This window comes from Rhopalosiphum maidis, chromosome 4, assembly GCF_003676215.2.
Source record: "Rhopalosiphum maidis isolate BTI-1 chromosome 4, ASM367621v3, whole genome shotgun sequence".
In the NCBI taxonomy this organism is placed as follows: Eukaryota; Metazoa; Arthropoda; class Insecta; order Hemiptera; family Aphididae; genus Rhopalosiphum; species Rhopalosiphum maidis.
Window position 1 is genome coordinate 50,747,290 of NC_040880.1, and position 19,310 is coordinate 50,766,599.

The 19,310-nt window shown below is 36.9% G+C and overlaps 1 protein-coding gene across 1 annotated transcript; it reads right to left on the reverse strand.

Moving 5' to 3' along the window:
• Window positions 1–217: 217 nt before the first annotated feature.
• Window positions 218–18,017, reverse strand: LOC113556890 (ion transport peptide-like). The gene is made up of 4 exons (XM_026962106.1): window positions 17,234–18,017; window positions 3,458–3,786; window positions 1,884–2,013; window positions 218–602 (listed from the first exon to the last, which is right to left on the reverse strand). Exons 2-3 carry the CDS (start codon window positions 3,784–3,786, stop codon window positions 1,884–1,886), a joined length of 459 nt encoding a protein of 152 aa, XP_026817907.1. The 5' UTR covers window positions 17,234–18,017; the 3' UTR covers window positions 218–602.
• Between the last annotated feature and the right edge of the window lie 1,293 nt (window positions 18,018–19,310).

Sequence of the window (19,310 nt, forward strand, 5' to 3'; positions counted from 1 at the left end):
TTATCTCAAAGCGAAAGGCTAAAAATATTTTGTTAGTGAAACAAGGCTATGTGTCATAAATTCATCAGAGTTGTCATCTTATATTTCATTTTTAAATTAAATAAATACAAAAAAAAAAAAAAACAGTTTTCTTTTCATATAAAATAAAAAATATTACACATTTCTTATTAAAAGTTATTAAAATTTGTTTTCTTTTATATATAATAATATAATTTATAATACAACTCTTAGAAATTAAAAACAAACAATTAAATAAGTTTTATAAACAAAAATTAAAAACAAAATCTTATAATCTATTTAATAAATTAGAAAAATTCATCTAGGGAAAGTAAACATATTTCTTCGATATTATTTTGTATGTAATGCTGTTGCTTTCTCTGAATAGACTAGAATAGGTTTTTTTGACGGCCAATGTCTGGTTTATAAATAAAAAACCAAAATAAATAAAATATATGTAGGAGAGTACATATACCATAATTTATTATTATATATTTTATTTCTTCCCCAAAAACTCGACCATCTGGTTGTATTGAGTCTCCTCTGTTAACAATTGAAGAGACTCCAAACAAGCCTTAAAGTATACCGTGTTAAAGCACGTAGATCTGTAAAAAAAAAAAAAAAATAATAATTAGTTAATGACCATTAAGATCCTATTGGTAAATATAGTGATAATATAAATAATTTATGATTAATGTTAGTTAATTATCAGTAATAATGTTAAGGGTACAAAATACAAAAGTGGTAAAAACAGAGCAATTATTTTATGCTTAATAAAACAATGAAGAAATGTAAAAAAACAAACTGTATAACTTTCGCAAACAATATGAGATAAAGAAAAATTAATATGGATTATGTCATGCAATCTATTCCATAGCACCCCTTCGAAATAATTATGTAAAACCTGTTGATAATAATTAAAATAAATATTATGTATTTCACAGCCTCTTCTGTTTTATCGTATTCATATATTAATATTATATAATATTTTTTTGTCTATTTCAATCCACTGAACATTTATAATAATAATAAAGCTGGCTATGAAATCTATAGAATATAAGGTTACCGACTGACACATGCTATCCCGCAGCAAACGGTTGAATTTACTAAATATTTATATATATGTTATAAATTGTTTTGTTATTCTAAACGTCAAAGTTCAGCGTTTCACGTATTTCCACACGTCGTTGGTTTTTTCTATTAGTCCATTTCGATTGTGAAATATTAAACAAAAACTATTGAAACGATAACCATTTACTTATAAACCGACCTATTTAAGTAGGTAACTGAGAACACGTACATTTTAATAATCGCATTGATCATTACCACAGGGTTCGGGTGTTGTTAAAAAAAATTTTAAATCTTAATTTATTGCTATAGATAATAACAATCAAGATTTTTTTAAATAAAACGAGTATGCAATGTAAACAAACTTAATGTAACAGTAATTTATAATTTTACATTTTTACCTACACATTTTCCTACATTTTGATATAAATACAACTTGTTGAAATATTTAAATTTTATGCTATAAAAAGTTCTATAAAATCTGAAAACGATAAATATTATTTATCGCGACGTATTTATGTAGGTAATCCATTATTATATTTTATCCTCCTTTAATATTACAAAACGTGTTTTATTTAAAAATATAATTCAATTGTATCGACGTAGTAAAAAAGCATCGACGAGTGATGGCCATCAATTGGATTTCATTATATAAATAAAATATCGAAGTAATTCTACTATTAATGTAATGCCCTTAATCGTATATTATGCCTAAGTACCCTTGTAGGTTAGAATAAGGAAAAAGGATAGGATCGGTGGAGCGTAAAAATAATAAATAATAATAATATTAACAATGATAAACAAAAGAAAAAAAATACCTAAGCCCCAACCCCGACAGGATCAGCCCCGTGCAACTGTTTAATCCACTTCTGTATCTTTTCCACTTCATCCTCAAGCAGGAGCACGTCCAGACATCCTTTGAAAAAATCTGTCGTGAAGCAATTTTTCCTGCAAAACCAACTGTTTGTTAGGTATTCGTTGTCGTCTGACCATCGAGGGTGAGTGGATATTTTAGAGAGGGGTAAGGGGGAATATTCGTGTGGATTAAAAAAAAAAAAAAAAACAAAATTCAAAACATCCCGCACGCCAAATGACGCGATTGATGAAATGTATTCGAAAATATGAACGCCGGACGCAGTAAAATATTATATTATTATCGTTGAAATTATTTATCAGTTGCGGCAGTGACCTACGGCGAAGGACGACGTACTTTTCGGCATTATAGAGTCGTAGGGAAAAATGAGAAAAAACCAACTGACGGACGAGCCACCAGTAGTTAGTGACTACAGCGTACCAAAAATATTAGACGTATACGGCTATGGAATGCTAGTGGATTGCGGTTCGCGGATAATATTATATTATGCTCAATTGCACTTTTTCGCACAGATGTTTGTCGAACGCAATACCAACGGTTGTCACGCCGGAATCGTGTCGATATATTATTATTATATTAAGCGATACGATACGGGACCACGCAATATATTTTATAACAGGTATTATAGGTATTTTGTTGTTTATGGTATTAAATTGTGTTAACGTGATGTACTATTTCACGTGACACAACATATTTTAATTTACGGTTCGCGACGTCTGCCGAACAGACGGGTGGAACATTGCGAATGTATAAAACAGAGAAAATACGCGATATCCGATTTCGGATAGAAAGGAACCGTTTAGCGCGCTCAAACGTATAATACTATTATATGACATAACGGTAGTTTTTTGAGCATACCGTCGACCGGAAGTGGCTTAAATCTATGATAAAGTATGCATACGCGACGAGTGCACGTACAAGAGATGCGATGTCCGCTGATGTCATCGGCTAGGTAGGTCTGTAATTATTATTAATTTTGTTATAGACCAAACACAATCGCAGCTTCAAAATGCATCCCGATTCCCGTACAATAGTACGTGCCAATCAGCTATATCGCGGAGTGAAACTCGCGGCTGCACATCTCTAATAACACAGTCCACAACAATTATAATGCGAATTAAGTAGTTATATGTTTTATTCCGACGAACGGTAAGAGACGATCGTTTTCTCATTATTATTTACATAATCGTCGCGTTTCAACAGAAAAAATTCCAACGTTTCCATGTAATTGGGTATAGGTGACCATTTAAATCGATATGATTTATTATGATTATTGTGCAAGAGCGCGTGTATTATATAAGGTGAGCGTGTCATCGCGAAATGCCGTGTAACATCGTGTATTAATACTTTGTTACGCGAACGGAAGTGGCGAACCAACTCCGTAAGGGATAAGATAGAAAAAATAATAAACCGTAATAAACCGTGAGACGGATTTGTACAACAGTTATTTGGCGTGCGAGCGGTGTGGACGGCGGGTCGAACGGAACGCGTTGATGGGGACGGGAGGGCGATGCGAACCTGCACAGTGAGTGGAGCTGCGGTTCCCGGAACAGGTTGTAGCAGTCCTCGCACACCCTGTCCAGCCGGGCGAATATCGTCTTGTCGTACACGCCCTTGCACTGTATGTCGAAGAACGACCGTTTGCTGAGCGGGTGATCGATGCCCGACAACGACGGCGACGACGACCCGGCCGCGCCGCTGCTCGACATCATCCGGTGGTGGCCGCCCGAGTGGTGGTGCAGGTGGTGAGCGGCCGGCACGGCGACCACGGACACGGCCATTATCGCCATCAGCGTAGCGACCAGTACCAGTGCGGGTTCGTAGCCCATCACACTGTATTTCGACATCTGCACAAAACAAAGCAAAATTCATGTTAGCCAGATTCGGGCGAATGGCCAAGAACAATTCCACAGACGGTGCCGTGTAAAAAAAAGTCATTTACAAAAGAATTATAGACAAACATAATATTGTATTAGGTAAAAAAAAAAAAAAGAGGGGCCGTCCGCCGGTCGTCAATATTGAATGCGCGTGGACCGCGAGATCGGCGTCGAGAGAATCGCTCGAAAACGGACATTTCTAATGGCCGTGGATGAGTTTCGGGTGAGCGATGGCCGACGGTATGATCCCTCGCGAATAACGTATACATAACGAGAGAAAAATTCGTTACAGATTTTCATTTTATAAAGTACGTAAAATTTATATGCGGTGACACCGCTTTCTGTGACGCCGGCGGCGTCGTGTCTCGTGTCTCTTCGATTTTAGAAACGAATTCAAAATCGCCTTCGATTCGGTCGGCGGGCCCCGTACAATAATAATTGTTATATACAGTAAAACATCGATAAGACGGAATCGCTTGGGACCATGCAATTTTTCCGTGTTAACGGGGTTTCCATTTTGACGGGGTTCAAAAAAATGAAATTTGAAAAAAAAGCACCAAAGAAATTTTCCGTATTACCAAGGTTTCCGTTTTACCGAAGTTCCGTCGAGGTTTTACTGTAATATCATAATATTATATGTTTGCAGCTGCGCGATCTCGCTGCAAAAGTACAAAGCCCGTCGCCTTCCCAATACGACATCATTAAAACAAAATATTATTATTGTATAAAGTCGAACGTGAATATTCTGCACTGATAACACACACGCGCAAATATACAGGGCACCGTGATGACATATTACGCGTCGCCGAGTATGTGTATTATAATAATCGTACATTATTATGTATATGCAGTGCAAATAGCTACAACTTGCACAAATAACGAAATTTCTATGAATATATTACACTATCATTGCCAAATTTTTTTCGTTGCGCAATTTTTCGCGTAAACGCTGTCTCGCCCGACGACGGAACCTCATCTACTACACACACACACGCGCGCGCGCGCATACCTACATGATATTTTGTGTATATATATATATAGCAACACGCGACTTTATACAACATAAATATTTACTCGACCGCGAAACCCACAATATCGTGATGTTTATACAGCGCTGTATGGGCCGACGGCGGTCATAATATCACATTATAATATATTATTTCGTGTATTTTACGTATTATATAGACACCGTAAACGGTTTGAATTTTCCGTCGTCTCTGCAGGTGACGCGCAGTGCACAGTATACACCGTAAAATATATTACATAGATATTATATTCCGTGCGATAGTCAGTACAATATACATATACACTGTATATAATTCATCGTTGGCGACTTGGCACCACGGCGGACTGTACGGTACCGCGGGCGATAATAATAAAATATTATTACAATTTTGTCGCCGATACAATTATATAATATTATGTGTTTGTATATACGGCATAATAACACACAGGTACCTAACGATAAGTCCGTCGAATACGGTAATACGCACCAGAGCGGCGGCGGCGGCGGCGGCGGCGGCCCATATTGCCCACATAATATTAACGTGCACACACTTTATAAGTTTAGCGTGTTCGTAAGTGTATATGTATATATATATATATATACATAGGTATAGGTATACAGATGAGCGTTGTCGGACGAGGGAATAATAATTTATTGTTCTTACGCCAATGTCACCTCGGCAGAGCGGCGCACGCGTCATCGCCGTGCATAATATATATAGATGTATAGCAGAGATAGGTATACAACTGCATCGCCGCCGCGCCACAATAAAACCTATATATACCTATTATGTACCGTATACATATCGCGTGCGTCGAGGTTCGCTGGGTTCCGCACTTATGCGCGCAAATAATAACGTGATTGAAATATAATGACAAACGTTTGCGTATTTTTGGTTTTTAGCTTTCGCGTACATTTAGGTGATGTATATATATATATATATATATACACACACACAATTACAATATCGGGATCGAGGTCGCAAAACGATGAATTCTATACTTACTACGATACACGAAACGGTGTGCGCACACCGATTGACATAACCGCCCAACTCCTACCGCAAAGTCCTGACCGTTTTATATATTGCATTTTACACGTGTACATATCACGCTCTCTCGATGACGATGACCTATAACGTCATAGTATACTAACCGTTATAATACATAATAATATTATATTTCAATAATATAATAACATATTATATAATATATGCACCTTTGTAAAACGACGTATTTTTTTTTTTTTGTTATTAATATTTTTTAAAACGAATGATTTATTATATATATATGTTATCGCGACGTCGCGTAAACCCGCGGCTGCGTTCAATCCCGAGAAAAACTCGCTTGTTATCACAATGTATTGTGCTCCGCTCAAATCCGTCGTCGAGACGACCGCGCGGCGTTAAACCCATTTTCGTCTGTTCTATCGACTTGGCTGCGATGGTACGAGAACTGGGAATAGGAGGAGTGATATGTTGACAATATTTGTTGCGTAAAAACAATACAAATGTACACCTATCGCTGAACTCATTATAATAGATACACGCGTAGTAGTAATATCGAAATGCGTTTACGGTTTTAAATATGTTTTTCATACATACGAATCGGCTATAAACGATGTTAATCGTTTTATCTAATCGTTGTTAGTCGATTTATTCGCCAAACTAACATCGAGTAGCAGTATAGGTATACCTATATACGTATCATATACGAAACTAATTACATTTTTTGTATTAGGTGCCTAAACACTAATGCATAGCATACCTGTATTATATAATAGGCGTTGTTTTTCGCGTTCAGCGATTAAATAAAATATTACACGGGTTTAGATACTCCAACACGAGGTGCGGTAAGGTATGTACATATAATATCATTCAGAAAAAAAGACGAAGATATACATATATATATATATATATATCACACGTTATATAGTTTTATAAATAAATGTATAATTTTCGATTGTGTATTACATAAATCACGCGTGTTCTCCTTATACGTTAATAATAATACACTTTGAAATTAATTTCGACTTGCGCCCGCCTGTGTATCGCTGTTTCTGTCAAAGCTGTTTGTTTCCATCCGAATAAATTGCGTTTATTACACGCGTGTATTATTGGATTTATACGACTCGTAATAGTGTATAGATACTAGACACTTACATTTATTTTTCTACGAAACAAAATGTATTTAATAACAAGACAAACTGTGTAAGACGATAATTGATTGCGCGTTTATTTTGTGTGGTGTAATATAATGAATAATGACTATGTGAGAAAAAAAACTTGTGCTGGATCCAAGAAAAAAAATCGCATTACAATATTATGTACACAAAGGTTCGGATGATAAATGCATGTGGAAGCTTTCTGTTTTCTTCTTTGGCGAGTGCAGCACACATGCAATTAAAGTTTAAGCCGGTCGCAAAATTCACTTACGACCTCGAATACCTCGTTCGTACATTTAATGGCGATACAAATTGCGCCGTTTCGCAAAAACGCAATTTAGACACGTGGATATGCCCGTGTACATAGAAGTGTGTTTAATGTCTATGTCTATATATATATATATATATATGAACAGGTGCCTATAGCGTATACGACTAATGTAGATATTATAAAATCGATTAGACGATTATGCGATCCGTGTCGTGCAATCAGTGGATGAGCGACCAAAGGAGTTGCGTGTTCGTTTTATTATGGAATTTTCTTCGGGAGGCCCGGGCACGGGAAAGAGACCTTGGACAGTTTGCAAACGATTAAAACCCGAATAAAAAAATGTACAACCAGCTGATACACTTGTTACTATTGTATAAGTCACCCGTACATACTTATTTATAATAATTATTTATGTATAATATATATTATATAATAATATATTAATAATTACCTCCATATACTTTAAATATTACCCATCATAATCGTATAGATAATAATATAAACCTAATAAAATACTATTTTTCACCAATCAGTGCACGTTGTTGTACCTAATATAATTGCCGTCGCATCGTCTAAACGGTAGGCGGCTGTGAGGAATCGATCCTCCCCCCCCCACAATTCTTACAGAAAATCTAAAGAATATAGGGAGTAGCGATGAAATAAAAATTGTCATGATATTATTTATAGATAATTATTGAAAAATTTCACCCCGTAAAAAATGCCTACACGTAGGTCCTCATCATATACACGTAGCCCACGAATAGCAACATATTAGATATATCTATACATTATATATTACGTGTACGCGACGACGACTCGTGTCAGGAATAAGTCAGCGATCATATAGCACATCACAATATAATGGGACCCCTGTTTTTTGCTCTGTCTCTGTCTCAATTGATATCGCCTCGGGAATCTGAGCCTTGACCTAGATCGGAAGACACACATTCCGGGACAGGCACACGGGATCGGTGCACGGGAGACGAAAAACAAAAAAACACACCGGAAAGGTCATCGACCCGATCGACTCGTACAGGTGTATAATATTTAGGTACCAGGAAAGAATGGAATCGTGTCACGCTATATTGAAATTTGCTTGCGTAACTACCCCCGACGGGCGTCGCTGCATTTAACATCACCGTCGGGAGCGGGCGCGACGGCGATGAGATTGTTCGTACACGTATTATAAAACGTCTCGGAAAGTCTCGTGTGAAATGATAGAACTACTTGTATACTTATATAGGCATTTATCGCGTGATTTGTAAATTATATTATTATTATTTTAATTCTTATAGTGCGATGCGATAAGCGTATAGTATACAGTTTGCGAGCGGAAACCGACGATGCACAATGATTATACCTAATATAATAATATATAGTATTGTGTACACATGTGGAACTGCCGAAAGTGTGAGTAATACGCGACGTTACTATATATTATTATTATTATTATCAATTATAAGCTCTTTATACACACTATAAGGCACGGCGCACACACGTAAACTGTTATATCTCTACACAGATTGATAACCCGGACCAATACTTCAAAGGTTTGTTCCAACGGACTGCCGAAAACTGCCTACTCGCGCGCTATCGAAATTGCATATGCGAAATAATAGTAATAAAATCGTATAATGGTTCACTAATTACTCGGCGTCATACGCGATTTGCGCAGTATTTAAATATAATTAGACATATTATATTGACCCTTTGAGTTCGCTAAAGAAATTATAATATCAATGTTCTCGGGCATCGCGTTCAATCATTATCATAATAATAATAATAATAATAATAATAATAATAATTTACCAAACGTACATCAATATTATCGTTAATATTTATACGGTGTTATATATAAGTTTAATGGTACAGAAATAACGGAATATATTATACGCTGAACGAAATAATAAATGTATTTATGTATCATCATAAAAACCTCATTTTAACTCTGCGCATGTGTCGTTGGGGCGAAACGATGACTATAATATAGTCGTATAATTATATAGTCGTCTAAATGGAGAATAATAGATATAGGTCTCGTCTAAAACATGTTTATTTGAGGTATTTCAGTATCTGCATATACACTATCTGAGAGCTTCATTTCATACCGATTGAAAATCGTCATCGGATCGCGTCTTCCCCGCGGAGATATTTTTCACGAATATTTTTTCCTTTTTTATTTTACATACGTCTGTATGCTATGTTTTTTTTGTTTGGCACAAACGCTGCGCATCTCATGCAGTCCGTGAAAACGTGACACGATTCGTTTGACGTCAGAAAAAAAAAAATTAAAACCGACGTATTTCTGCAAGAAGAACCTTTGGCCAAAACCACTCTTTTCGCACGACCGTGACATCCGACGGCCATAATTGCGTGTGTGATGATAACGTTACAGCTTTCGTAATAGACGTGAACAAGAGAACTGGACAGTTATTATTATTGCCGAACAGATTTCTCGAAAATCGTGTATAATAAATAATGTCGCTATTCCTAGACACGCGTATGTCTTTCTATTAATTCGGCTATTTGTTTCTAGATGTCGGCCGTGCAAAGTTTAGACACCGAAAGTCTATATTTTCATTTCAACACAGAATTAATTAAAAATCGCTCCGAGCCGCCGACAGAAATATCTGTAAAACCGTATTAGTTAGCTTAGTACGAATGTACGACGATATCGCATTTGCTTCTTAAAATAATGTAAGCCTATGTGCTATGTATACATATACACAATTTAGAGATATATGTGTACTGTCGTCATCTGCATGTATATAATATCTGGATGGGAGGTAGGGGGGTTGAATTGAGATAACTTTTATAAATGCTGACACACGGGCTCATAAAATAATTGGAATGTTAATTCTGCAGAATAAGTCGATGATAACTTCACGAATATCGAACTTTCAAAATTCTCCGCACTATTCGTATTTTATCGTTGATTGCTAGTCTATTTTATTATACTATTTTTAAAATATTTTTTTTTTATCAAATCGTATGTAATATATTACAACAATTATTGCTAAATTAATATAATGCTGTCCACACTCTACATAATCTATTTATTCTGGTTTATATTAACAATAACTTATGTGTGTTTGTGTGTTTATAAAACGCGACTGCAGAAATATTAATGCGTATACTAAACGAAAAAAAAATACATAGGATCTTAAGAAAATGTCTGTAAATTTTCTTTGTTTTATCGCCAAAACGGTTTTTAACGTTAAATTTAAGTGGGTCGTTCAACTGTGCAAAAATAAAAGTGTACGCGCAATGGTGGCAGTTTCAGTTTTAACACGATTGAATATTATCGTAATTACCTATTTATTATGTATGATATAATACTGTAAAATTTACTTAGCGCTTTAAATTTTTATAAAAACCGAGAGTAATTTATTTGGCTGGTTTATGCACATGGGATTTTTCTATTGATATAAAATAAAACGACTAATATGTTAAAGATATTGTGGTGCAGTGTAACGACAATAATAAACAGTCCATTGTACGCCCAATGTCTCAGAAAAATATTTAAATAGCAGCTAGACATGTACGTGGAAGTTTCACTTCAAGTCGTTTTATAGGTACACTACGCGAGGGAATATATATCCATTTAATGCAGATACTTATATATGCGTTCATTACACTTATTTTGAGAACGCTGTAGTCCTTAAGAATAAGATATATATTATATGTATTTATATGATTTAACAATCATGAGTCACATAGAATTGAACAAACTAAAGTGTAAAATCATTCAACGACTTTGGCTGCGCAATCAGGTAGCCGCGGCACACTGCAGCAGTGCATAAATCAAGACACCGTACTAGAGAATTAATCATCCTTCATACAGTGTACACGCGTGTCACGTAGTTAGGTACCAAACTACCAACAGACTACAGCGAATAAATCCTACTCAAAACAATAGTAAAGTACACTAATATATTTAATATTATGTAAGTGGACAAGAAAAGTGGATAAAAATCCTCTTGTTTCGCCTAAGAGCTGATGAAGAACCACACGTAGTTCGCATCACGAAATAAGTTGGGGGCAAAGCGAGAAAAAAAAACGTAATCGCTTCGATACATTTTCGAAAATAACCGACTGTTGGCAATAACGCACGCACATGTGATGGCCATTTGTAGTGTGTCATAAATTTTATTATAGGATTAACAATAAACAAGTAATCGGATTATTATATACAAGTTTGTGCAACGCGTAAGTGTTTGAAAGAAATATATGCTGCACATCATTCGGTAATCGCGGAAAATTGCTATAATTTGAACACAAACCTAATAATAACATATAATTGTCACGCATTCAATTTCACGTGTCCAAGGTATGGTTTGTGAGCGATATATGTGATTTTAATCTATTTCTTATCGGCCACGTGGACGTATACGTCATAATATGATGGTGTGATACCAGCACGAAAGCGTCCAATTCGAATATTTAAAAAGTGTGGTTATATTGTTATTGTCGTTGTCGAGTCGATAAAATTGAAAGGGAAATTGTTTGTGCGAGTGTCGACATGAAAAACCTCCGTCTAAACACCGGTGTTGCAGAAGGTTTTGTAGTATCTTTAAAAACTATAAAATATATGCAGATATATTAAATGTTCAAGAGACGATCGAACGAACAAACGAACTACCTACCATCGCGTGCTTGTGAAAATCAATTATAAAATACATTAGTCTATTAGACTAAAGTAGGTGCACGTTCATTAATATATGGTATAATTCTACCGATAATATCATACATAACATGCTGCAGGGTGGGTCATATCGTGTTTTCCAGATTTGCCACTCAAGAAAAATCATAAAAAAAAAAAAAAAAATGAGTTAACGAAGCCATGGCCCGCTATGTATAAATATAATATAATATTATATTATATCATAGTGTATATTATATACACTCTGGTTAACATATAAAATGTATAACAATATAGGCAAAATCGTTTGTAAATGCGTCGTGGTGTGGTGCGGTTATAAACTTATTATAATTACGTGAAATACCAATGGTTAAAAAATTTTTCGATAAGAACAGATAAGCGTCGAAAAAAAATATATAGAAAAATAAAAACAATATTGGAATGGGGCAAGTGTTATTAAACCTATGCATGTGTAATGATGGCGTTCGTGTACGTGCCTAACGCACGATATATAAACGCATAAGTGTGTGTCGTACACCCATATAGTATATACATATATAGTGTATTGTACTGTGTACACCAAGTATATTTACATGAGGTCACCCTCATATTTTTTTCTGTAACAATGAAGGATTTAATTTGCATCCTAAGTCCTAAGTATGATCGAAAATCCAAAAAAATCAGATATTGAATGATTCAGTATTGAAAAAAAGGGAGTGCGATCATTCTTAAAAAAAACTTGGAAATTAAATGTAGTATATTTATATAGGTATAATATTTATTATTATATGTATTTGAATTGTACCTGTGCCAATATATCTGTGGACTTGCGGTTCAGGTGTAGGGGGTGGTAAATCGTTAAAAATTGAATCTTCATCCTCGAATCAAACTTGGAAAAGTTCCGTTTTCCGACATCTCAAGACCAAAACGGATTGGCGTAACATCGCGGTCGGAGTTTATTATTAATATTTATTATTTTTATTATAACCACGGGATAGAGGATGTTAGCAAATTTGTCTGCGTTGGCCGCGAAACGGTCAAAATTTATTTGCGGACAGACTGCAGAAGGTGACGATCGCGGAGGACACGCACGGTTGACTGTCAGAAACCGTCTGGAAACGTTCGCAGACGTCCTGCCCGCGTGGACACGCTAAACGATTTACGGCTGCGACGTAGACGGATAAATCGTACTTGCAGCTGCAGCACAACATAATATATTACTCAAATAATTTTACGCGAAAATATGATTAAGAAATGAGTTATGAGTAGGAAAAAAAACGACCGATAAATCGGGTGGCGTCTTGGCGATCAAGCTTACCGAGAATAATATAAATGACCTGTACGGCTGCACGAGAAGGATCTGTTGCACACACGTGCCTCGGCTTCCACTCCGAATTCTGATCAGTTCAGGCACGTGAAAGAAAAACGGACTCCCGTGGATCTTCAATAAAAATTTTCCAGTAATATTTCTATTCATAAGCATTCCTTTGGCCTTTGGGTGTACTTGTTTCACGGAATCGTCGCCGAAAAGCTATTATTGTGTATAAATCGATCACATTTTCTTACGATAGTTATTGTAAAAGCGATTAAGTACTTACATTTGTTTTTAAATTTACGAACCGGAAAACGAGTTGGAAAAAATAAAGAAAAACGTATTCTATGGATTGTAAAAATTATTTGTAAATTTAAATTGATTACTACAGTACAGTTACACTTGTAATTTAGGTACTACCTATACGTCTTATTAATTATTAATATTGAATTACATCATAATAAATGTCAATAGCATAAAAAGCAAACACTTTTAATCGGACGAAAATAGACGCTTATCATACAGGTATTGTTTATTTTAGCCGTCTATAATGCTATTTATCGTTGTGATTATTACAATAATTTGTCAATAGCGGCGGACCGTGAGAAAAAAAATAAACGAAAGTCGTCGGTGACGCCATTAATCGCAATATCACCGCCGCCGGTCACGGTGATCGACATACGACGATCGTTGGATATTTGAATAGAATCGACTCAGCATTTTACGCTTTTTGAAAAAAAATTAAGACGGTTCTATAATTAGCACATCGACAGCAGAACCTCGCGAATTTTAACAGCCGTGTGCATAGCATACGCGCGTATATTATTATATTCACAGTGTTTTTTTTCTTTCATTCGTTTTCGTTATGACGTACGTCGCACGAGGGTATATATCAATACACGAATTATTGTTGCCGTACATATAATGTTATTATTACGCGTATTCATTTTCCGCCTACTCGGACGCCGCCAAACACAGACCTAAATACGACGGCGGTGGCCAATTAGCCGTTCGCTAAGAGAATATTACGCGCAATTTCCTCGGGCCATATGTGTATACTCGGTATATATATATATATATATAACACATTACATGGCTAATAAAACGAAAAATAAATAAATAAAAACGACGTTTCTATTTTTAAAACACGCGCCGCCTCCGCAACCGGTTTTGCACCATTGATTTATGCGGTCGATGATGACGATAATAATAATAATTATAATCATACATTTCTTCATTTATACGGACACGCACATACACATACACACAACGACTGCACCGGCCACCGGCCCCTGTCCTGTCTTGTCTTGTCGTCGACAGAGCAGACGGTTTCCCACGGCGGCGGCAACAGCAGCAGCAGCAGCAGTTGTAGTATAGATTGTCTCTTCGGGACAATATAATAATATTATACACACGCGGTAGGTACAACAAACGATAACCTTATACGGCGTATTAATTGACTAAGCGAGCGACAGAGATAGAGAGTGTGAGTGAGAGGGAGAGAGAGAGAGAAAGAGACAGAGAGGGATAAAAAAAATTCTACCGAAGGCATGGGTAAGTCTGGAAAAACTTAATGGAGAAAAAAAAACACAACTCGAGAACCCGAGACCGACCGCGTTTATTTCATATTATTATATTATGTATGTTATTTGTATTTTACATTCAAGGCGGTCCCTCGGCCGCTTAAAAACGGAAATTAACTATAAAGAAAAATAAAACACGGGCACCCAAACCAGCGGCAAAGACGGCGGCGGGGTCGCCCGCTAAATAGAAAAGAATTCAACGCACCGCCGCCGCCGCCGCCGCCGCCGCCACTTGCCCAACGGCTATTTCAGAACATCCAATACACACAATGGTTATTTTAGATTTATTTTATTTTTATATTGCCCGTTGTATTACTTGTATTATATACGCACCTATACACACGAAATGTAACCGATTAGTTCGCCACCGCCGGTGTGTATACAACGTGCTCGTCGTATACGTATTCGTTCGTTCGCGCGTTTCCGTTTACGTTTAACGACGATGTGATGAACGGTCGTGAGGCATCATTATTTCCGTCGGAAAATCGCGGCGACCGACCCGGTACGGGCGACGGTATACACGGAGGCGTGCGCGGCGCGTCGCCCCGGATGATACGCGGCTACAAAACGTAAACCAATCCCATCGACGAAAAACCTTAATATATTTTCACTATTTATATTGTGTTTTTTTACACACCATAGAAAATCCGAAATACAAAAAAATACAATACGGCGACCGCGTTTTTATTTCCATTTTGCATATTATATATTTTCGATAAATCGTTTTTTAAAACTGTACAATTATATTTCTGCACTATGTAAACACATATTATCATAATATATTATTTTTTCAGTTCATACTTGAACACCGTCGCATCCGGTATCAAATATGAAATTCGTCTTTCTTTTTTCGTCTCTGGCATTTTGATGAGGTGCAGCATTGCACCGGTCAACGGTTATCACTTATCAGTTATCACACATTATTATTATTATTTTAAGCATTATAATGGATTTATTACGCATCGGTATGAATAATAATAAATCAGTAGGTAATATTATTATTTATATTAACAATCATAACATAATTTATCGGTTTATTTAATAAATTATATTTTTATTGAATGATTACCGCGACATTTTACCTACTACAGACACATTATTTTTCTGCCATGTTAATACGTAAATCAATGATGTTTATAAAACAATAAATAATCTTAATCATAATAATAAATTATACAATATTATTGACCGAAAATAGGAATCTGCGACGATTAAAAACTCGAATAAACTGACCTTTCAACTTTCAGTGAAAGTGATACCAAAATACATAATGTTTATAAGTGAACTAGCTGTACAATGTACATATTTCACAATACTGCAATTATTTCTGTGATTGTATTTGTATCAATTTAGTATTTCAAGATTAATCTAGATTATTTTTAAGAAAGGTGACGCTTTGTTAGATTATAAATCAATTTGGATTAAACATAAATTCGGACAACCCGTATGTGATGACATCGATAAGATATTATATTTTACGGTAATTAAAAAACACAGCATAATACAAACCAGGTACAGAAAAACCTTTGAATTATTAAAAACCGTGTAATTATGGACTTATATGGTACGTAATAACAATATGTTGACGTACAGATCGAGCATAAAAACGTACATAAAATATTGTGTTTTGTACATTATGTATTTATATTTATAATATATTGTGTAACAGCTAATAAATAATGATGTCGTTACGGATATCGAGATAACCGAAATGCGTCAAATTATATCTAAAAGCCTTTCCTACCTATGTATAATGTATAACGCGTCGACTGACACGTGCGAATCGAAAACGTCTTGGTTAACCTGTTGCACTATCGTCGAACACGGTATGATAATAATATCTGTTGGCTGTTGCAATTAACGTACTACGCGCGGGCGATACAATTAGAGTTTATACACATGTTATTAATACAAGAAGTACGCTTACCGCGATATATCCGACGACGAACACTCGAGATCTCACAATAATAAATCATGTCGATAAAGCGGTATATTATAAGGACTTTCGACTAATCTATATATGTACACTCGAGTTATCGTTGTAAATTTTTGTGCCATTTGTCAACCCGCGAAACGCCTACAATAAGACACGCACGGTGCACGCGATTTATCATAAAAATAATGTCATAGTATTTATAACAAGAGACGCGGCGAAATCGATCGGAAACCCGAGTCGTGGGCAAGTTCAGACGGAAACAAAAATACCGACACGACTAGACCTAACTCGTCTACGCGCACGCGGGGGGGGGGTGGTTGGCGGTGGACGCAAAACGAGTATATAGACACCTGTGCGGTGGTGTGTGCAGCGGGGACGTTTATATCGGACGGTGGTGGACGCGATGGCGACGGCGACGACACTAACCTAGGGCACGCGGTGACGACAGCCGCTGGCGAACGGGCGGCGGGGCGTGAGGGACGGACAACGACCTACGGTACTTACTGCGTTACGAGAAACAACGGCCGTGGCTGAGGTGGCTGATCGGGCGATGCTGCCCGTTTGCGACGACGTTGCGGCGGCTGTCTGGCGGTGGCCCGGAGGACCTCCGGCTTCGGCTGCGGCGTCGGCGGCGGTTAACCGATGACTGCGGGGACGACGGCGAAACGTGTCCGGTCGCGGTATAATACTATATGCTGTGTTAAACAGAACCGTCCGAGGGTGCAACGGTAGCGCACTGGGCCCGGTTCAGGTTTTCGAGTGGTTGAGCACGAATATGTATTCGACGAAACTGTCTCCCGACGGTTTGTACGCCGGTATCATCTTAGTGGCGCGGAGACCATATTTCCTCTCGCACCGTGCAAAAAACGAACTCGGTACCGATCTGTCCCGCGTACGACGAGGTACGTCCGGATCAGGCGGGCGGGCCGCGGAGGAGACACACAACAAAAACAAAACCCGCGCACTGACGAAGCGGCGACTCGGGGATGACGGAGGGTAGAAGAAAGTCACGAAAAAAACCCGACGGGGTTCGGAAAGAAATTCCGAAAACGTAAAAAATTTTTGAAAAAAAAAAATATATATATATATATATTAAAACGACACTCGTCGAGCGGTCGACTTTAAATATAGCGTGGTGCGTGTATTTAATATAATACAGTATCACAACAATCGTATACGTATCGAGCAATATATGCGTGTGTGTTCGTGTGTGTTTAATTGACGGCGACTCGTTTTAAACTAAGAACGATACTGACGAGCGTTGCACGTTTATGCGCCAAACTGCGATCCACTACTCCATCGCGGCGAGTCGCCGCCGGACACGGTTCCCTCTCTCTGAGCGCCGGTCGCTTGGCTCCGTTCCACCGCCACAGCCGCCGCCACCGTGTGTACATCGCCGTGTGTACGTCAGCTCGTGGGTACTGTTCACACACACACACACACACACACACACACACACATACACATACTCCCGTAAAAATTTCATTACTCTTGAGCTCCCGCGTGTGTACGTAAGATTTTTATTATATTTTAAACGACCGCGATTCGCGTGCTCGTCATCGTCATCGGCCGCGCCGGCCAGTCTCCCGGCCGTGTCGGCCCGCCGCCGCCTACCCCTCTCACTACACGACGACGACGACGACGACGACGCTTGCGGTGATGTATCCGTCGACCTCATCCCTTCTAATTTTGATTTTTATTTCTGTCGACTTATCGCGCGATAAACGATCGACCGTGTTGTACAGTCGACGAGGGGGAAATAATGTTGGTAACCACTATATATACCCAGGTAGTAAGAACATCACGTTGTACCTACTTTTGGACTTTTGTTCCGATATTGTATAACAGAGTACTTGCGAGATTTTCACGTCAGACGAGTTCGTGATCGCGCAATGACAGTTCGACGTCGATAAATAATTATTACACAACGGAAATAAAATATATAGTCTTCAATAAACTGAACGGTGTTAAAAAATCTTATTTTCATTTTAATCGTTAAACAAATGGAATCGACATAACTGCAATGCCCGTTATAAAATGCACAAATTTCGTGACTTTAATTTCTGACGCTATGTCAGTTTAGCACGGTTTCCGGCACGTTTCCAATAGCAAACAACAGAATACTCAAGCACTTGTTTAATAAATAACTGAATAATTAAATTCCGTTTATTATTTTTATAAACTATAATTTAAATTCGTTTTGTACAGCGTAGGTAGTTATGAAAATTGAAAGCGAATCTTATAATCCTATCAATCATGATTCTATTTTTTTTTTAAATTTTTAAACCTTGTATAACATAATTTTATTTTATTGGGTTATGTCTTACGAAGAGTAAAACATTTCCTCTTATATTACAAAACAAACACGATTATTTCATAAAAGTAATAATAAGCTACCGATAAAGAATAAATAATTACATACTATAAATAGAAAAATAAAACGAATATTTTAACGTATTTTTAATTGTATTAAAATTAATGTTAATTTAAATACAATACTTATCAATCACTAACTAATCGGTAGTCCATGATAACATCGATAACCGAAGTTATAAAGAACATACATATTTTTTTTAATTAT